Here is a 22847-nt window from a genome sequence, read left to right as displayed (position 1 = left end):
GGCCTCCCGGCTGGGACGACATAGTCACCACATGAGGCCAACTCACGGACTCATGGGTGGGGGCTCGCAACACCCAAATAGATCTATCACTCATGCCCCTCGGTCTTTATAAAAGGATTAATGCTCTCAAGTTACTACCCATTCACATGATCTAACAGTTCATTCCTTAGCATACCATTTGTAATCGTAATCATTTGTAACATGTATTTCACCCCCGAAGTTATAAAACTGAAAACAGTTAAAAAATAGTATACTCGTTTTAAAGATAGAAAAACACTTTTTACAGTGCAATTTTTGTAAATGGTGTATGAAAGAATTATTAACGTTTAACAAAATGAAGGAAGTGGAAAAGAGAGAAAAAATTAGCTTGAATAGACCAATATACCCTTAAAAACTCACGGGCCTCTTTTGCATTAGATAAATTTTACAAATTTAATCTTAACCGTCAATTATTTAATCTAATAGCTAGATGACTTTCTAACAGTAAAACCAATTTCTTATCATATCCTCACACTTTATTATCTATAATTGTGCATTTGGTATAAACTAGATATAATACTGTATTATTTTAACAAATGTATATATGTATATATAGTTATATATTAATTGTTTAAAATATGTTCACCAAATGTAGTAAACAAAGAGGGTTGTTGGAAACACATCAATCCTCCTTAACAGACGGTGTCCTGAGGAAGTCAATTACCAAATTCATTGAAATCGTAAGCACCAATTATTGGACAAACAAAAAATATATAATAAATTACAATAAATAAAAGGAAAATCCGATCTTTCTTGCAGGCCATTTTGGGTTGTATATATAATACATAAAACTGAACACATATATCTGCCGTTCGTATAACTTCAGTCACTAGCTAGTATTATGATATATATATATAGCACTAAAGAGAAAACATGAAATATGAGGAGATTTTCGCTAGAAGCTTTAGTCGACACGACCAAAACCGATTCAGGTCTGGTGCATTGCTTGCTTGCTTTGTAATCTTATGGTGCATGTGCACCGTGTTCAAGCCTTACCTTGGCACCCTACCTGTTTGTAAGTCATTTATATATAGCTATACATTTAATATGCGATGTACTACTAGCCGATGTATTATATAGGGTATGTCTGGCGTATATAGGTTTGATCCTAGTCGAGACAAATTGTTGAAAGCCGATGAGCTAGCTTGTTGAAAAGGCTGCCTAGACATGGTCCTTTGAGCTAACTCTTTGGCCTCTAGCCAAATAAGATGTCTAAGTCTAAATCATATGTTATATTCACGTATTTGTCATATGCTAATGCATGATCTAAACGAGAAGGTAGAAGATCATAAAATTTGTTTATTTCCTTCTTCAATCAAAAAATTACAAAACAATAATTGCCTACACATTCACACACAAGCACGTACAGACAACCGGTGCGACAAGTGGAAAAATAGAGAATATAAACCATCATTGAAATTATTTGAACTTCATATTTTTCATCTTATAAAGAGCAATTACGTACCATTACACATGATAATAGTAGACTACATGACTTCTATGATGATTAGTATTCTTTTAACATTTTCCACTTTTCGCACCACAAGTCGTCAATCTGTAGACTATATACTCTAATACTCTTCGATCATGAGCCAAATTTCTAGCAATGCATGTAGGTTGTGGTTTACTTTAATATGAATTTGTGTTTAGGATTTTGATGTAAGTAGAGTAGAGTAATATCTGCCTTTCTAGGGGAGGAGCTTAGTCTAAAATACTCGATTTTTCGTCTGAAAATTTTAAAATTATAAAAGAATCGTTCATCAATTATTTTGCCTAAATATTTATACAATATATAAATTGGGTCTCATGACTTTTCATCCCACAGAACTTTTGGTCAAATTCCGTCACTGTGCCTTTCAAAATAATAACTAAAAACTATAATACTGCTAATTAATTACAATAATTATACCTATAAAAAAACCAGAAAAATCTTAGTGTTGTTTGTATTATGTAAGTAAACAAACATGGTATAAAATGGCATGCAAATATACAAGTACCTAACGATTTTGTGAGAGATTAAGGGTTATTGTATGAAGTGATCTGAAACTTTGATGCCGCGAGCGGGTGGCAAAGTCGTGTATAACAATGAGTTACAAATTCTTGAAAGAGTAGAAATTGAATAAGTCATCTATATTTTTTACTCATATAACTTTTGTGTAATCTATGAATTATAATAAATCAAAACTATCTTAGACCACATGGCTTTCTTTTAAACATTTAATTGTCACGTGAGAATGTATTGTGAGGTATTGACTTAATTGGGCGGCAAAGAAAATAAGGGTATTCAAGATTTTTTTTCTCCCCTACTATTCAATCTCGTATCATCTATTATCTCAATCAAATTTGAGTTTCCGAAATTACTAATCTGTTTCCTTTTAATTTTTTTTCTTTTAAACCTTAAATCCAATTACATGTTCCGTTTTTGCATACTTAGATCATCTATTCTTTCAATCAAATTTGAGTTTCCTATATTACTAATCCGTTTCATTTTAATCTTTTTTTCTTTTAAACCTTAAATCCAATTACATGGTTACTTAACAAATTAATATATGTCGTTTATTATATATAAAAAATAATAAAAACACAAATAAACCATTCCGAGTTTTAACTTCTTAAGATAGGGTAGATCTTCCAAAAGATCATACCGAATCCGGAAATGTATGTCTTTATCACGCAACTTCGTAAGGACGTTTTCATCAAAAACTAAACGGACGCATCTCTTGCATGGCCCATGGTCGTCGTCCTTCAAGATCATGGAATGCAATTCCAATTATAAGAAGTATATTCTTTATACAACTTTTGTAATAGACGGGAACTTAAACTAGTTAATTATTGAAAGAAAATACCTTATCATAAAATCTTAATAAAATCTGAACTTTATTAGTTTTAATTGGTGTATACTATTAGTATACATTAAATAATTATAAATACAACGTAAAAAAGCGTCGATGCATGGTCTATCATGATAGTGTGTAATTATAAACATAACAACGTGTATATATATATATATACACACACACACGTTGTGTAATAATGATAGAAATATATGTTCACACATATAGCCCTGGTCAAAAGGCAACACACACGTAACATGCTAGCTAGTCAGTTCCTACACGGCTACACTTGACACATTTAAACGTTTCAGTACAATAACCTCTTCAAAATAGAGAAGCATGCTTAATTAATAACAATCATTTTTATTATTACCAGATCCTGAAGTAGAGAAAACAACTCTAATCTGCGACACTTCAAAACCAAGATATGATTCCTGTGAAATGAAAGGTGACGTAAGGATTCAAGGGAATTCGTCCACCATTTTTGTGTTTTCTTCGCAGCTCACAAATGCTTCCATGACCATAAAGCCATATGCGCGTAAAGGTGACGAAAGCGCCATGGAAAGCGTAACAACCTTCACCATAAAATCAGTACAAGACAAACCCGAAACCATGATCAAATGCAATAAAACTCACAATGTCCCAGCCATAGTTTTTTCAGTTGGTGGTTACGCTGGGAACAACTTTCATGCTTTCACGGATGTCATCATCCCTCTCTACGCAAAGTCTCGTGAGTTTAATCGAGAAGTGAAGTTTCTCGTGACTGACAATCGCCTTTCGTGGAGTAGAAAATTTCACGAGCTATTGAAAAAGTTGTCAAGGTATGAAATCATTGATATTGATCATGAAAATGAAGTGAATTGCTTTCCTGGTGTGGTAGTTGGCCTTGGAAAAGAAGAGAGAAAAGAGCTTCACCTTGAATCAGTGAAGGATTTCACAAGCTTCTTAAGAAGCTCATACTCCTTGGATAGATCAACCACGGAAAACTTAACAAATGGTTTGACGAAAAAGCCTCGTCTCCTAATAGTTTCACGATCGAAAACACGCACTTTTGTGAACATCAAAGAGGTGGTTCATGTAGCCCAAGACTCAGGGTTCGAGGTGATTGTGACAGAAATGAACGCGAATTTGACACGCGTTTCGCAGTTAGTAAACTCGTGTGATGTGATGTTGGGAGTTCATGGGGCAGGGCTTACCAACATGGTTTTTTTGCCTGAAAATGGTGTTTTGATACAAATTGTGCCGTGGGGGAATATGGATTGGATAGCAAACACTTATTTTGGAGACCCTTCAAAAGCTATGGGGTTGAAGTACATAGAGTATAAGATAAGCCAAGGGGAAAGCAGTTTGATTGATCAATACCCACTTAACCATCAAGTTTTGGTGGATCCATTTTCGATTCAAAGGAAAGGATGGGGTGTCTATAAATCTATTTATTTAGATAAACAAAATGTAACGCTTAATATTACAAGGTTCAAAGAGACATTGTCAAGAGCCCTTGAATTTCTTCACTCATAGGTATTTTTAGTTGATTTCTTAATTAGTAGATCAATTAGATTGTCAATCCAATCACTATATTTGTATTTATTTAAGAAAAAAGTGATCTGTATTTATGAAAGTGCAAATAAGAAAGAACTTTGCATTTTTCTTATGATTTAAAGGAGATTAGTTTCTCGTAACATTACTAGAAGAAAATGGGCTGCCACATGCATCCAACGAGAACAAAAAAGAGAAATTGATTGTTTGTGGTTATCGTGTTTTAAGCGTTGTGTAACATATTGAACCATCCACACGCAACAAGGAACTGATCGTGATTGTATGATCGTCTCACTTGTCATTTCTGTAATCAGGTTCATGTGCTGCCATTTTTCTTAAACACAGCTACCGATGAAGACCCGTCGTCCTTCGTCAAGCCGCTCCTTGCCCCCATCCACCGCCGCCTTCTTTTGTTTTTATTTATCGCGGCAGACTTCGGTTTCGGTCCGCCACTTATTGAACCATGGTTCCTTCTTATGGCTGCCGACTTTGGTCCGCCGCCGCGCTACTAGTTTGTTAGATTTCTACTCCGCCGCTGCACAGCCGCCTCTTGCAAGATTACGGGATCTGTCATTAAAGACTGGATGGGCAAAATACGGATTTGTTGTGATGTCTACATATTGTAACCGAATCCTTCAATGAGAAGTAATTCAATCTTTCACCATTTAACACTACTGTTTTGACAAGTTACATAACTCCTTGTATTGCCACCTATTATTAATCAACCCTTAGCATTGCAAAACCGTGCAGGTGATTCATCTGCTGCATTGTTTTTATATCGGTCATACCATGAAGATAGATTCAACATTCCACATATATTCTCAAATCTCCAACAATTTATAGCAAATCTAACAAAAAGGACCTAGGAGAGAGTATTTGAAAGCGGTAATGATCAAATCTAGCTTCAGCCGGTGAAGGAAAAGAGCCAAACTCTATTGCAACAGTGCTCAAATATTGTATGGATTCTTGAAGCAGTCATTCAACTTCATTCTGCTTTCAATAGTTTAGTCATTCCTGCATTCCATTATTTAAACGACAAATTAGAGATACGATTAACCAAAAGATGGAAGTGGTAAACGGATAAACAGTTGTCAAAACAGGCACTTTTTAGAGCCAAAATGGATCAGGTCAAAGCAAGGTTTACCAGAAAGTGTCATTGTTCAAAAGTTAACAATTGTAAGGGATAATAATATATATATATATATATATATATATATCTGGAGGCCACCCAAGCATATAGCCGACCCATATAATGAAAACTACTCTAGCCACCGAAATACGTATCCTATTTCCTTCATACCAAATTCGACCAAAAACATGTTATGATACCATAAAATGACAAAAACACCCCAAGATTTTTTACTTTTAATCACTGTATTTTTTGACATATCTGTACAAGGATATTTTTCTCTTTTCAGCATTGTCGGCATCAGCCATGGTTTTGGCCCAGCTTTGGTGTATAACGAAACCGGATTACATACTTTTTTGACTTGTTAAGTAGTTTTAATAATACACAGACGGTCTTAATGGAAGCATCCACAGACTTTCCTCTCTTTTATGCCTGAGTACGATTACAACTATTTTCCATAATAATCTTATCTTTCAAAGAAAACAATATAGGAAGTTTTGTGCACTAAAAATACAGATTGAGCGCCCTTTTGAATAGAACATGGCCTGAATGGACCCATTTGTAAGTAAATGAGTTGAAATATCCACCCTCCCCTACTATAGTGCTGGAAAAAGTTCTTATAAAGCAGAGATATATAAACCAAACCAGAAAACGAAACTATTTTTATGAACATGATGGATTATTTAACTTCAAACCTTGAATCTCTTTGAGCGGATGTGGTTTTCAGAAAAATAGGGTGCATGAGACTGATGTCTAGCGGGTTCACTTCTATCATTATAAGCCGCAACTTTTGGCGTTGATCTACTATTTTCTTCATTTTGACTTCGAGCATTTCTAAATATGCCGTCCTTATCCCAGCTCACCTCATAATCAGCTTTTAGCCGTGATCCTTGCTATGTATAAGATAAACACATCAATAACTTTCAGAAACTAATTTGATGCAGAATAATTACTATAAAAAGAACAGCATCTTGTTATTAAGAAAATTGATAACATATACCTTTTCCAATGACCTCCCACATAACACCTTTAAGGCCTTAGAAAATTCCCTATGGTCCTCAAACCGAACCACAATCTTACATTGGAGACCACGAACTATGTCTTCATCTGCATCTTTGTCAGACCCATCATCTTCGGCGACATCCAGATTCCTATTCAAAAATCGTCATTGAAGTAAATTGCAAACGGTACACGCAATCACAGAATTATAAATGATCACGTGAACTTTACTTGTATGCATATTAATAGTGTTTGCGCATTAATCATGTAACATTTAGATGGCTTCATAGACATACAAAACTGGATGGATGTGTTTAGCTTAATCACAAATTGAACTAAAGTAAACCACAGACCAAACTATACGACATATACTTCTTTTAAATACACGTATCAGGGTGACTAAGCCCTGTGTTAGAAATGGGGTGCAGTTACAACTTACAAGCCCTGTGTTTCATGTTAGGTTCTCTATGGTATGGGGATGTCATATTTGTTCAGTCACAGACTTTCAATAAAGGAGTGTAAACTGTAGCTTCACGTATCCTCCAAATTTTAATACTGTCTATTTATTCTAAATAATACAGTCGTGTTTGAATTATGGCTAATTGCCATAGGGGAAACAGAACTGTAAGATTTTAATACCTGAGAAACGGATACTAATGAGTAATACATTCACAACTTTATCGAGAAAGTTAGTAAATATAAGCCATCATAGAACATTGACAAGGTTATCCTCATAGTCAAAACTTTCTAATCACGTATTTCCTGCCACTAGTTCACATTTATTGTGTATGTCATACAATAATCATACGAACCACAACAATATATACAATGAGGAAGATACATAAAAAATAAAGATATGTAAAAAAATTCCAATAAAGAGACATACCTGATTTTTCCTAATGCAGAAAAAATGGTATGAGTAACCAACATTGAAGGCTTGGATGAGACTCTTGTCTCAGCAAACCATCGTGATGGAACACCCCTCAGCACAATTGTGTCAGGTTCCCGTTTTCTACCCCTTGCATATCCTGATCATCGTAGAAACATCAATAATCTATAGCAGTTGAATTCAAAACGGTAGTTAATTTAAAAGATATGACATTACGAATTTTGACATATTTAACATAAACAAGATACTACTATAAGTGAATACTATAACAAATTAAATTTCTTTACAATTACAAGTTACAAAGTATAACTGCTACCTACCATTTCAAGAAATTATACGCCAAGTTGCTGAACACATACAGTGTTCATGATCCGTTTTGGCTAGGTTTCACGCAAATTCTAGGTCGAACCACTAACTATGGTTTCAATATAGACAACTTTGAGGGTTTTATGGTTTAACGATTTGGTTTGGCGGTCCAAACCAATCTTTTTTTTTCTGCCAAAAACATTAGTTTGTAGTAAATCGTTTAAAACATAAGAGATGATTCGTGACCATAATACATATTCCAATTTCCAAAAAAAATGAAAAATATGTGTGTGTGTGTGTGTGTATCATCAACAATAAAAGCTGAACGACCAGTTCCAAGTTTCAAACCAGACCATTAGACCACCAAACCAAGCACGGAATTGTTTGGTTCTCAAACTAGCTCACTTGGGTTGGAGGGTTCTCCTGATTTCTAACAGTTTTTGAGCACCCCTAAGTTCAATAAAAGGAAAGAACGTTATATCATAATTCATACCAATTCCTGCAATCTTGTTGATCACTTGTATTCCCAATTTGAATCCTAACATGAGGTTATCCAACTTACAATCACTCACAGATAAGGTAGTGTTCATTTCACATAATCGAAGGATTCTGAATGGAATTGGAATGTAGATTCCATTGGTTATGCTGTTCATTTCACAAAAGAAGGAATTGGAATTGAATCTAAATCGGAATTCTTTCAATTCGATGACGCTACCACCTAATAATAGCATAACTATTCGGTTACATAAAATCTGATTAAAAGATACAAACCTCTATGACGACCAGCATCAAACGCAGAAACCTCCTCCTCCACCTCCTCCCACTCTTTCCTCATCACTTCAAAGTCATCCGATTTGGGAACCTCAACGCTCAACTTAAACCTAACCCCGACCAAACTCAACTCAATCCCATCCAATTTACCAACCACCTTTTTCTTCCACTCACAAACCTTCTTCTCCACCACCTCTACCTCTTCAGGCTCAACTTTATCAACCAGAAATCCCAACTCTCGAACAAACAGCGTACCACGAGCAACGGGATCCTCGCGCTTCCGTTTCTTCAAATCTTTCAATTTCCCAAGGATGAGGTCGTCTTCAGGGACGCTGATCGAGAATGAGGATTTCAGGAAGTCAATTAAGGAGGTTTTCAGTTGCCATTCGTCGAGTGGCTTGACGGAGGCGTCGGCGCGGTGGACGCTCAGGTTCAGCTTCAAACGGGGGACCAGGGAGAGGCCGGACTCCAGGTTTAGGGTTTCGGTCGGGAGGAGGACAGACTGCTTGCTGCTCATTGTTGGGTGGAAATAGGAATAGTACCAAACATATCATCAAATACTGGTTTTCTTTCGGAAAGTATATTTCATTCGCACAAAGCGGGCTGTTTAAATCGATCGCCGCGCTCATTCGCCGCTCGTCGCTCGTTCGAAAATTGCTCGAAAAACGCTCGTTTGATTTGACGCTCGGTTGTAAACGAGCCACTCTGCTCGGTTCGGTTTGTAAACGAGCCAAACATGAGCAAAGGTCCGCTCGGCTCGGTTCGGCTCGAATTATTATTTTAATTAGTATATACATATACACATGCACATACACATACATCTATAAACATGTATATACACAAATATAAATTATACCTATATATACATATACACCTATATATATACACACACTTACACATACATATATACTTAAAAATAAATTAAATTTATGGTTTTATATGTACCAATCTATTAGATTTTGGTCAACTATATACAAATTTACAACTGTATATATGCGTACTAGTCCAACCACGCCAATAAAAAATTAAAATCAAAACTAAAAGTTAAACCCTAAACCGATAAACGACAGTCTGTTTATCGCCTCAATGTTTCATGTCGTTACCCTAAGTCGATCGTCTCCTGTTCTCAACGTAATTGTTCGTGCAATATGATCCTCGCCTCCTCAGCCACAACATTGTTATTTATAAGAAAAATATTATGTCATGAAATGTGCATGTTTTTAAAGACATAAAAACTTGAGACCCAACATTGTCACTATCTCTCTCAGCAAATTTAAATTGGGCGACACGGTTGTCCAAATCGCTCGAACTTCGCTCGACGCTCGCTCGGAATTTTCGAAAAATGCTCGCTTGATTTGATGCTCGGTTTTAATGAGTCGCTCCGCTCGGTTCGGTTTGAAAACGAGCCAAGCACAAGCAAAGGTCCGCTCGGTTCGGCTCGGCTCGTGAACAACCCTACGCACAAACACCCCATGCGAAAAAAGCGCAAGGAAGGCTCAAAGGAGCTACAACAAAAACTCGAACAAAATCAAAGCGACACCAACTATTACAAGATATAGATTTATAAATAGATATATTCTTGAAACACAGATAACCAAAGGATCTAATAGATCTATTCTCAAACAAAAATCATAACGTGCAAAAATGTCAAACATAAATAAACAAATATTGGGGTCAAAACACATTGCTTTATTGATAATTGAACTGTTTGGAGTTATACAATGCTTATACAAGCACAGATGTCACAGTTAGTGAAACTTAAATAGTGCTATCAACTAATATCCCGTTCGCCAGGCCCCGTCGATTAATCGGTATAGAAAGTGGGGATTTCGTGATACAGTTTCGTTTAGTACGAAATAGCATTTAATAATATTCCAAACCAGGAATACTAGGCTGTCACACCCTGACTTTTGCGGAAGCGTGATTATTGGTGTGACTCTTTTAATACCATAGCAATCAATCATAACAACACTATATGATAAAAACCAGTAGATGTTCATGCATATATTAAGTTTGAAAATACCACAACATAAATTGTCTGAAACGTAGACTCCAAATTTAAGTTACAAACCACAACATGTTTAAATGAGTTCATGAAGACTCGATAAAAGACCTCAAATAAAACCGAGTTTAGAACCATGTATCTCGTCCAGGATTAAGATACATCTCCTAAACCCTAATGACTTTGGATGACATCTTTATTCATGACGCAGCTTGAAACATGCAAACACCTGCCAGATCCACTTAGTTCTCTGAAATACATGTAATTTGAAAACATCAACAAAAGTTGAGCGAGTTCATGTGTTTGTGTATGAATAAACCTTTAAAATATGTCCGTATGTATGTAAGCCCTGGTATGAAGCAATAAGGAAAAACAGATCACCAATGGTTTGCAAGGCCAATGGTATGTGTGAAATGGTGCAGGAAACAATTGTAACATGTATTTCACCCCCGAAGTTATAAAACTGAAAATAGTTAAAAGAAAAGGGGGACATGAACTCACAGTCTTGCGTCTTCAGTACTCGTAACTCAAATCCCTTCAGCAAACACGACTACCTACAATGTACTAATGTCGATTAGACGAACGGGTCGTGCCTTGCCTTAGTATTTACGTTTTTGAGTTACGTCTCTTTTATAACTTCCATATTATTCCAAGTTATAATTACTTGTTAAAATAATAATTATTTTGACTTTAAATTATATTAAATTTTGGAGTAATTGTTAAACATTATTTTTGAAATAATACTTCTCAAGTATTTATACTACTCATGTTTCCTTCCCAAGGATGGGGGTATCTCATACGTGTATATTCGTATTCTTGTATTTGTAGTTCCAAAATAATATATTTTCAAGTATAACTTTAGAAAATATATTTAAACTTATTTTTATCCAACAATAATGCATTTCAAGTTTATCCAAGAAAATATATATTTTTCCAACAATCATATATCTTCTAAATATTGCAAGAAAATATATTTTTACTTCCCAAAAATAATATATTTTCTCCTTGTCGAAAATATGATATAACTTGGTAATGTTTACAAAAATCATATTTTCATTTCTTGTATCCAAAATATTATTTACCAAAAATATATTTATAAATGTATTTTCTGGAATATTTTGTAAGTTACGTTCTGGCGTTCGGTTTCACAATGTTAAGTGTGTAACTTATATATTTATTTCTTGAGATTTTTGGTATTATTTTGGATTGTAATTTCTTGGTATTTTGTTAACTTATATTACTTTAACCCTAAAATAATATAACTATTACACAAAGTATACAAATATTTACACACATATCTTTAATATATATATATATATATATATATATATATATATATATATTCTAAATATATATTTATCATTTTTTTATTTATAAAAACCAACCTCCAATACTTGTATTTTTGTTACAAAAATTATGGCAAGGTTTATATTGAAAACCATAGTTAAAATACACTTGTAAATATTTGTTTAGAAAATATTTTTCTAAGTGTTTATATTTTTAGAAAATTTTGTCATAGTTTCCCCTAAAAATGGAGGTATCCATGCTATCAAAGCATATCGTTTTCTTTTTAAAATCATCACAAACAATCAACAATTCATTCAACACTTACCAAGTGCCAAAATCAAGTAATTTTTCCTAACAACATGATCTTGAACTTTCATAAAAACTTGTAGTAACTTGGTAGTGTGTTTAGTAGGGTTAGCTACCCTCTAAAATGTGTTTACTTCTTTAAAAGTTTCATTCTTGGAAGATTTAGGAGTTTACAACTTACTAGATGATTTTTCCAAAAATCATTCTTTTGAATTTTTCTTGTTAACAATGTATTTTTATACTTGTTTTACCACTAAAAACATGGTTAGTTTCTTTAAAACAATGTTTATGTAAATCTTGTGACTTAACTTAGTTTCTTGAGAAAACTAGTTTTGAAATCATCCAAGTTTATGTCTAGTACTTATGTTACATGCTTCATCATTCATAAAATCATTTTCATTCTTCAAGTTCATGAGAAACATAAAGTAGGGTAAATTACAGTTTCCATCCTTTATGTTTGTACTAGATTGCAATGGATGACCTTTACCTTCAATAATTACAATCACAGTCCTTTCTTTGTAAAACCTATTACACTCTACGTCCTTTGACCCTAACTTGGTTAAAAAATTCAGTTAACTGAGGACATATGCACCCCATGTGAGGGCAAAACGGTCATTTCAACACTAAAAAACTTTTATAATATAAAATCCTTTTCTCTCCATTTATCTCTTTCTCTCCCCTATACTCTCTCTCTACATCCATCCCTCTCCTACAAGACTACAACCATTATCACCATCAGGCCACCACAGCCCACCAACATCGTGACCACCGACATCATGACCATCACCACTGACCTCCATAGTCCTGCCACCATCAGGATCCAACCACTCACATTTTTTCGGTGGTGGCAAAACTCAGATCTGATGAAAGATCTAAGAGACAATATTCTTGTGGTGGTTCCAATTTAGCTTAAACAAAGTTCGGCGAGAACAAAGCTTACACGGTTCGGCTTTTCGGCAAGAATAAGATCCGGTGACTTCACTCCATATCTGAAAGTTTTTTTGTAGCTTTGAAGATACGGTTCACTACATATCTGAACAAGATTCGACGAGAACAAGATATGGTTTGATTCACAGGGCGTATAGAATTACAGAGAAAGTTGTTTTGTAGCTTTGAAGAAATGATGATTTTTAAAATTGTAGATTGGTGGAGTCGCTTTGACAGGGGGTCTTGTTTCGGCTGTAGAGGAGAGGTTTGAAATCATTGCTTTCTATTCTCAAGATTTTAGTATTTTACCAGTTTGTATGTTAATGTTTGATCGACTGATTTACAAAGAAAAAATAAAGAACAGAAAACTCCATTGTTTATGGGCAATTTATTTCCATGGTTGCAGGTGGTGAATATTGTTTGAGAATGTAGATGATGAATATTGTGTTTGAGAATTGGGTTTTTTTTGTGTGTAGACTTTGAGAGAGATGTAGAGAGAGAGAGAGAGAGAGGAGGGAGAGATAAATGGTGAGAAAAATGTTTTATAGATTTTATATAAGTTTTTTATTATTGAAATGACTATTTTGCCATCACATTGGGTGCACATGTCTTCAGTTAACCGAAATTTTTAACCAAGTTAGGGTCAAAGGACGTAGGGTGTAACATGTTTTACAAAAAAAAAAAGGACTGTGATTGTAATTATTGAAGGTAAAGGTCATCCATTGCAATCTAGTACAAACATAAAGGACGAAAACTGTAATTTACCCCATAAAGTATGATGATCTTGGTCTTTCACAAGATCACCACCTTAACTTACTAGATCATGTGTTAAATCACAATCTAGTAGGTTTCATATGGTGTCTAACATCACTTAACACAAATCATCAATCATCAAGAAGCACATCAACACTAATCAACATGTATTCATACGGTTTTAAGCTTATGTTGAAGTTTCATCTTCTTGTTCATTAGTGTTCTTGTGATTAACATCTTACATAACATCTTTTAACCAACTAAATATGAAGTAAAATCAAGTGACAAGAAGCTTACTACTAGCACAAGGGCTACGGATGAACACAAGAAGATGAAGGTGACAAATGTGATGGATAAAAGCAAATGGAAGTGGTCCTTCAATCTCCAAGAGCTCCAAGCTTCTTTAGACACCTTCTTGCACCTTGTGATGAACTTGAAATGGATGATCAAAGATTGACAATGGTGGTGGTATGGTTGATGGTGTTCGGCCGAGAGGGGGAAGAAGGGAAGGAGAAAGATGGTGTGTGTTTGAGTGTGAAAGATAATGGTGTGTGACCGTCCACCATGGGGGGGGGGGGTATTTGGTTGGGTTGTAATGGTAAGTTAAATTAATTAGTTAGATTCTAAGTGTATTAGTTAGATGTTATACATATTATGTGTTATATAGTGTGTTAGGGTGTTCAGGGCTCATAACTAGCTTGGAAACATTAAAACAATGCTTCTAGTATAATTTTGGTGTTTCGGGTAGTGTCCGGTTGTTCGGTTAGATACCGGTTCGTTAAAGTGTCAAACTATCCCGTTTAGTGTTCTTTATGTACCCTTTTGTGACACTTTTAATTCCCGTCACTTAGGAAAGCACTCAGGACCATTTAGTCATATTTTTGCATGTTACTAGCTTGTTAAAAAGCTGATTTATGCTGAAATATGCTGAATTCAGCACTTTATGTGGGTTTTAGGCACTTTCCGGCACTTAAACCATCACTTAGGCATGCAGTTTTGTGGTCCTTACTTCCCTACACACCATACTAGTGTAGTACTTAGTCTCTGGCCCATACTGGGTCTCAAAACACTGTCTGACTATGTACTGAACTTCGTCAGCATTTTCTGAGTTATCCGCTAACTGTGCTAGCTGTGCTTTGTGCATCGTTTATGTCAATAAAGTTTGTATGTAAAAATGATGTGGCATTATGAAATGTGTGATGCACATGTAAGTATGATGTAGTAATCAGAAAACAATTATTTGTAATTCAGCACAGTCATTAAGCACTAATCATGGTTAATTAATTGTACGGATACCTGGATTTTTTACGGTTGTCACATTCTCCCCCTATTAAGAAAATTTCGTCCCAAAATTTTAGGCTCTGCTACCAGCTGCAGGGGAGTTGGGGAACAAATGCGGGTATTTCGCTTTCATGCAATCCTCACGCTCCTAAGTGAACTCTGGACCGTGACGCGCGTTCCATCGAACCTTGACGAGTTTAACACTACTCCTACGCGTCTTGTTAACCTTCCAAACAGTAACCTCAACAGGTTCTTTGGTAAAGTGGAGTGTGTCGTCAATGTGAACTTCATCGACAGGAATGACAACGGTTTCTTGAGTTGGACTCTTTTCAGATTAGATACATGAAATGTATCATGAACGCCATTCAGTTCTGCGGGTAGATCCAACTTGTAAGCTACAAGACCAATCCTTTCCAGGATTTTAAACGGTCCAATGTATCGCGGGTTCAACTTTCCACGCTTCCCAAAGCGTGCTACGCCTTTCCAAGGCGAGACTTTTAGTAAAACCATATCTCCCACTTGAAATTCCAAAGGTTTCCTTCTTTGGTCCGCATAGCTCTTTTGTCGATCACGAGCCGCCTTGATGCACTCTCGAATCTGTATAATCTTGTCTGTCGTCTCTTAAACCAATTCGGGACCAACAAGCTGTCTATCACCCGCATCTGCCCAACATAGCAGTGATCGACATTTGCGTCCATAGAGAGTATCAAACGGTGCAGCTTGAATGCTTGCATGGTAGCTGTTGTTGTATGAGAACTCTACCAAAGGTAGGTGAGTGTCCCAACTGCCACCCAAGTCCATTACGCAAGCTCGCAACATATCTTCTAGCGTTTGAATCGTTCATTCGCTCTGGCCGTCTGTCTGCGGATGAAAAGCAGTACTCAGGTTCAACTGAGAACCAAAGGCTTCTTGGAAGGATTGCCAAATCCTTGACACAAATCTTCCGTCTCTGTCAGAAATAATCGAGATAGGCACTCCATGACGTGCAACTATCTCTCTGAGGTATAGCTCGGCTAGCTTACCTGTGTTATCTTTTTCTTTGATCGGCAGAAAGTGTGCAGATTTTGTCAGACGGTCTACGATTACCCAAATCATATCATGACCTCTGGGTGTCTTTGGTAACTTTGTTATAAAATCCATTGAAATCTGCTCCCATTTCCACATGGGTATTTCAGGTTGTTGCAGAAGACCTGAAGGCTTCTGATATTCGGCCTTTACCTTGGCACAAGTCAAACATTTGCCAACATACATTGCAACATCGTCTTTCAATCTCGGCCACCAGTAGAAATCCTTTAAATCTTGGTACATCTTATCCGATCCTGGATGGATCGAGTACCTTGACTTGTGAGCTTCATCGAAAATTACTTCTCTAAGACCACCAAAGAGGGGAACCCAAATTCTTCCCATGAAACACAACGTTCCTTCCTTATTGAGTATCAACTGTTTCTCCATCCCACGGAGATATTCATTCACAAGGTTCTCCTTCTTAAGAGCTTCTCTCTGCGCGGCACGAATGCGCAATGAGAGGTCCGTTTGTATGATCATTTCCAAAGCCCTAACCCTTATGGGCTTAATCCTTTCTTTCTGACTCAAGGCGTCTGCTACGACATTCGCCTTCCCTGGGTGATACTTGATCTCACAATCATAATCGTTTAACAGCTCCACCCATCGGCTCTGTCTCATATTAAGCTCCTTCTGATCAAATATATGTTGTAAGCTCTTGTGATCAGTAAAGATCGTGCATCGAGTGCCATACAAGTAATGTCGCCAGATCTTTAATGCAAACACCACTGCGCCTAATTCCAAATCATGCGTGGTGTAATTTTTCTTGTGAACCTTCAACTGGCGCGAAACATAAGCTATAACCTTCTGTCGCTGCATCAGCACGCATTCTAACCCTTGACGCGAGGCGTCGCAGTACACCACGAAATCATCGGTGCCTTCGGGTAGTGATAGGATGGGTGCATCGCAAAGCTTGTTCTTCAGCAACTGAGGGTGCAAGTCGATAGGGTGCCTTAGCTACAGGCGCAGCGCCTAGAACTAAGTCAATGTGGAATTCGACTTGCCGCTGCGGTGGCAATCCTGGCAAGTTTGTAACACCCTTACCGATATTTAACGTATTTCTTATAAATTAAGAACTAAAAATGTGTATTAATGATCACACATACTAATCATAATACGGGTTTATTTAAACTTTACTTAGCATTAAAACATACAACAAAATGTGATTGAATTCGTCATTCAAAACGACAACGTAATAATATGCGGAAGCTTGAACTTGATCGTGTTCGGTTCTTCGTTGAGCTTGATCGTCCCCCGGTATTGTATATAATACCTACAATTCATAAAACATGAATTGAGTTAGTCATACGTAGCTTAGAACGTGTTTAAACGAGTTCGTGAGGCAAAATAATTGAAAAAAAACAACTTTTTAAAAACTGACTCCGTCATGCCACGTGAAGGAACCACATGCTCCTTCGCGTGGCGCGAAGGTGACCATTTTCCAGCAGGTTTGCATCAGGGACCTGCATATTCCCAACACGTCCAGTTTTTACGGAAACGGCCATAACTTCTTCGCTATTGATCCGTTTTACCCGATTCTTTTTCCTACGCGTCCGTAATTTAATTCTCCATCTTATGGAGTTAAAATCCAACATCCGACATAATAAATTTTGAGACTTCTAAGCCTTCGACTCATTACCTTTTTACCGAATTTTAACCCGTTTATGCATTTTATTAAACCAACGTATTTGTTTGATCATTATACCACATACACTTCTTCAAATTAATGTTATCTACCATTTTAGGTTCTAATCACAGGTTTATTACACAATTTAAACTCGTTTTCGCTCGTATGCTTATTTTGACCCGTTAAGGGTAATTAAGCTTATTTTAAACATGAATCTCTTTCACTCACATCAAGCATTATACTACCACATTTCTTGTCAAATAATCTTTCTTCACAACTATATTTGTGTTGTATTAAGTGTGGAAATTCCTAAACTCCAAGTTTTACCCCTCGAATCATTATTTTATGGCAAAGACTATTATAGAGTCAAATGACTAAGGATTCACATCTTTCGCTTTTGTATACTCATTCTAAGTGTTTAATTATGCATACTACTCTTTTCCGAACCACCCTTATGGTTCGTTCGCTCGATTTAGCTTACAAGGGCATTTTGGTCTATTTAGTACTTTAATTGATACAAGGGACTTTTAAAAGCATTTTTGACCCAAAAGCCTTGTTTTAAACTATGCATTTGATTCGAAAAGTCATTATGTTTTCAAAACACAACGATCATCATATGAATCATTCGGTTTGCTTAGTAAAGAAACCAAATGTCTTTATGACTGCATTTAACTATTAAGGAGCCTCTAATTCCTATTGAGTAGTTAATCTATATTATACATACCTGGCTCGGATCAATATATATATTGACCCGTTTCGATACCTTGCCTTAGTACCCGCTAAGTAATAGCGATGTAAGTATCCATTTGATATTTATTCCCGAAATCATACAACTCGACAAGCCATTAGTCGATGATGCGTGCGAAGTGTAGTATATTTTTAATGTATATTTTAAGCCCTTTTTACACTTTTAGCCAAGTTATAAATTTATAAAACACGATATTTACTAACACTAAACACACATATGGGCAAGTGCACCCATCATGGACGTAGTTTAGTGTTGGTAAGATACCGAGGTCGTCCAAGGACACAAGAGCTTTTAGTACCGGTTTATCCTCAACGTCTAATCAAATCAAAAAGTTAGAAAAGATTTTTAAGCTAAGAAAATAAAAACTAACTAAATGCTGAAAAATAAAATAAAAATAAAAACAGATAGACAAGATGAATCACTTGGATCCGACTCGTGTATTAGTATAACCTTTGATTATTTTCGCACTTTTGCACTTGTTTAAGAGATTATCTTAGTTATTGTAGTAGGCCCCTCTTTTGAAGGCGACGTTACCCTCAACCCAGTAGTTTGAGTCAGCAAGGATACAATCCTAAAGGGTTGGATTATTGGAAGATAATGAATTAAGTTATTAATGCAAATTATGGTAGGCCCCGCTTTTGGCGGTGACGTTACCCTCGACTAAGTAGTCTGAGTCAGCAGGGATACAGTCCTAAATAGCCGGGTTATAGTATTAATAGTAGTTAACTTATGAGGGGGTCAAAGAGTTTGGATCCCCGCCATCCAATACCTATGGGCATTGAAGGAGATCCTACTAAATTTGACGCAGGTCCCTTGCAGGACCTCTAAACGCTGAACAAGGGCAAGACCCTTACCAAACCATTTCCTTAACCCCCGACCAGGTAGCCAACATACCTCCATATAGACCGTGGAGATATGAATGGTGAACATCTTTTATTTTATATAGACAGTAAAATAATGTCAAGACACCACGGACAAACGATAAGGAAAGATCACCTTCAACATAAGCAACTAGTTATTAAAGTCATTAATACAAAACCAAATAAAAAGTGCAAAAGATTAAAAGTAAAAAGTATTATACTAAACACTTGTCTTCACCAAGTGATGTAAGAGACTTAGGCAAACATGGCCTTGATTGTCAAGAACTCTTACGATCAATCTTGGATCCCGAGATGACTCACACACTCTATGATGGACAATGGATGATGGTGGTGGATGATGGTGTTATGGTGGTGGTGGGTGGTGGATGAAGTGTGAGAGAGGTGGTGTGCCAAGGAATGAGTTGAAATGAAACCAAGCACTCCTATTTATAGGATGAACAGAAGGCTAGGCACGGCCCCGTGTCCGCTGGACACGCCCCCGTGCCCGTCTGACACTCTCTCTCTTCATTAATTGTAATTCGCAATTACAATTAATGCGCCTGCTGTACTTTCGCCACGCCCCCGTGTTCACTGGACACGGCCACGTGGTGGGCAATAGAAGCTTCTATAGGTTTGTCTTTTCTGCTGCTTCTTGGGCACGGCCCCGTGCTGGCTGAGCACCGGGCGTGTTCAGTCTTCTGCCTTCTCTATTTTGCTTGGGAGGATGCTGTTGAGGGGTCGGGCAGTCCACTTGTGTTCCTTTTCTCGTATTTATGTTAGATTTAGCTGTCTTTTTGCTTCTTTTGTGAATTTGAGCTCATTTAATCCTGAAAATACAAAAGGAAGAGAAAAATACTCTTTTTCCAACATTAGTACTTAAAAAGGGTTAGTTTTATGCCTCATTTGATGTAATTTATATGTTGCATTTTACACACATCAAATACCCCCACACTTGAACTTTTGCTTGTCCTCAAGCAAAACTCTTTAATATGTGGCTTACACTCCCAAATGGAATGGGTAGAGAGAAGGTTTTTGGCTTGTCATAGAGTGTCGGGAATCCAAGTTTTTTTGGGTTTTATTTTTATTTATTTACAATCCTATTCGTTATGATTTATTTAGAACGTTTCATAGGATAAATTACTTATTTGGGCATAACATGTCTTTTTAAAATTCCATTTATATACAAGTTCACATACCTCATGGGAGAAATCACTCACACTCGGCCGAAGGTGTATTTTTAGTGAATCACTCGAGAGCGGCATGGAACTTATTCCTACCATAAGCTTGCCAAGCAATCAATCCTCCTCCTTTTTAACTTGTTACCTTTGTAAATATCAAGAGGACTTTTTGGGTATAGGCTTGGGCTAAAGGTGGGTGAATGGGTTAGTAGAAAAGGGCAAAAAGCGTAAAAAGCGTCGGTTTTCGTAAAACACTTTGTTTTAGTGGCTTTTTATTTTGAAGTATTTTTCCAAACAAGCTTTTTGTTCTAAGAGCTTTGTTTGTTTATTTCTAACTTCATCATCATTTTTTTTAGTCACACGAAAAACCGAGCTTGTTACTAAAATAAAGGGTGAAAATAAAAAGGGTTTTTGGTGGGTAAAAGGGTTTTAGGGTAAAGAAATGAAAGGTTTAGGCTCAAAGGGGTTAACTAGGGGGATTTTGGGTAGGTGGTAAAAAAAATTGAAAAATAATGGTGTAGAAAGAAAAATGGTTAGTCCTAATGCCTCCATCATTTACTTACTTGGGTTTAAGTTGGTAAGGACCGGGAATGAATCGTCGTGGCAAGTTCTAGAGTCGTAAGAACCAAGCGGCTATTCACACAAGAAACGAAAAAAATGAGCATTTAGTCTAAAGATGTAAATTTGTATGCTCAATAAAGGCTCAAAACTCACTTTTTGTGGGAATGGGTTTTTATGTGATCAAGTATATATAATCAAATTTTAACTAAGCTTGTCATGCCGTTTCATAATTTTCTTATGTCGGTTCTTATTATCACGACGCTCTCGGTTGTAAATTTGTAAAAATATAACCTTATTAATCTTAGGATTCCTAACTTAAACTTTAGACAAGTAAAAAAAATGAAAATTTTTTGAAAAAAAAAATTGGGGTGTTTAGCGGTTCCAATAGAGTTTTGTGTAACTCTTGTTATTAGGACTTGCAAAATTTCAAGATTTTAGCATCCCCCCCCACACTTAAATTACACATTGTCCTCAATGTGACCCAAAAATAAATTTTTAGGTTGATTGGATGTGTAATATGGTGTTTAAAAGCAAAGATTTATGTTACTGGCAGTCTGGACACGGCCCCGTGGGGACCGGACACGGCCCCGTGTTCAGGTGCCAGTAACGAAAATTAAAGAAAAAAACAGAAGCCTGGACACGGGGGCGTGTCTGGTGAACACGGCCCGTGTCCAGTTACCTGAACTGGGCGTTTTTCTGGAGGGGGTTCAGCACGGGGCCGTGTTGGTTGGACACGGCCCGTGTTGAACCTTCTGTAATGGAGAAATTGATGTCGGGTTGCCTTGTTCTTGTGCATGGGGTCAGTTTTCTCGTTCCCCTTTTCATCCTTTACCACCATGAGTGTGTTTTATTTTGAACCATTCAAACTTTAAAAACCATCAGTTCATTGCAATCATAGAGAGATACATATAATTCCTAAATAAAATAAAATTAAACTTAACTAACTAGGTCAAGAGGTACACGAAGTTATCATAAAGGGTTCTATTTTTTAAGAAAATTTCGAGAATAGTCTCCCGATATAGTAGGACCTTCGGCCGATGGTTCCCTAGATGTCGTTTAAAGCCATTCTTCTATCTCCCTTGGAAGGAAGAAGGCGGCTTCATTTTCCTCAGCAACTTGTGGCTGAGGGGGAACATTCACCGGGACTCCTTGCACCACCCTTTGCGGAGGCTCAGGGTGCATGGCGTACCATTCGGCCGGAATGATGACTTCGGGCACCACGTTCCACGCCCTTTGGGTTATCACAGGCACCAAGGGCGGGGAGGCGAGAAGGTTTAACCTCTGTTGCAAGAGGTTCACCTCTCGGAGACAACCCTCCAGTCCCACCGTCAGATGGTTGATACGGTCCACCAATGCTTCCTCCACTCCCGTCATTTCATCAATAGCCTCCCTTAGGGCGTAAACATAGTTTACAAGAGAGTCTTCTGCTGTTGATGATCTCCTCCCTTGTCGGTTACTTCTTGAAGATGATCCGCTTGTTCTGCTTGCCATTTTCTGTGAAAGAAACCGAAGAAAGCTAAATTTTCACAAAACAGTGCCTCAGACACGGCCCCGTGCTCGCTGAGCACGGCCCCATGTCCATTTGTCTGCAGGATTTTAGGCTAAGGAGTCTTGGAGTTTTAAATTATTTTCATGGTTTTTAACTGTGTTTTAAGCTTAGATAATTAAAAACAAAGTTATACAACTAACTTTAAACAAGAATCCTTAGCAAATAATCTTACAAACTTCACATAGAGGGTTGGAATCATGGAG

The 22847-nt window shown here is 36.8% G+C and overlaps 2 protein-coding genes across 3 annotated transcripts; one reads left to right on the top strand and one right to left on the bottom strand.

Moving 5' to 3' along the window:
- Positions 1-857: 857 nt before the first annotated feature.
- Positions 858-4524, top strand: LOC110873299 (alpha-1,3-arabinosyltransferase XAT2). Its single transcript, XM_022122229.2, has 2 exons — positions 858-1054; positions 3250-4524. The coding sequence occupies exons 1-2, from the start codon at positions 913-915 to the stop codon at positions 4389-4391; spliced, it is 1284 nt and encodes a 427-aa protein (XP_021977921.1). The 5' UTR covers positions 858-912; the 3' UTR covers positions 4392-4524.
- Positions 4525-5121: 597 nt separating this feature from the next.
- Positions 5122-9081, bottom strand: LOC110873300 (A-kinase anchor protein 17B). 2 transcript variants are annotated; one of them, XM_022122230.2, is made up of 5 exons: positions 8504-9081; positions 7424-7565; positions 6539-6689; positions 6234-6431; positions 5122-5423 (listed from the first exon to the last, which is right to left on the bottom strand). In XM_022122230.2, the coding sequence occupies exons 1-5, from the start codon at positions 9018-9020 to the stop codon at positions 5418-5420; spliced, it is 1014 nt and encodes a 337-aa protein (XP_021977922.1). In that variant the 5' UTR covers positions 9021-9081; the 3' UTR covers positions 5122-5417. The 2 variants fall into 2 exon arrangements, with proteins under 2 accessions (XP_021977922.1, XP_021977923.1); XM_022122231.2 differs by lacking the exon at positions 5122-5423 and adding an exon at positions 5946-5970 and having other exon boundaries at positions 8504-9078.
- Positions 9082-22847: the final 13766 nt, after the last annotated feature.

This window comes from Helianthus annuus, chromosome 8 (assembly GCF_002127325.2).
Source record: "Helianthus annuus cultivar XRQ/B chromosome 8, HanXRQr2.0-SUNRISE, whole genome shotgun sequence".
NCBI classification, from domain to species: Eukaryota; Viridiplantae; Streptophyta; class Magnoliopsida; order Asterales; family Asteraceae; genus Helianthus; species Helianthus annuus.
The sequence above is the reverse complement of the archived record's forward strand: the minus strand, read 5'-3'. Positions and strand labels throughout refer to the sequence as shown.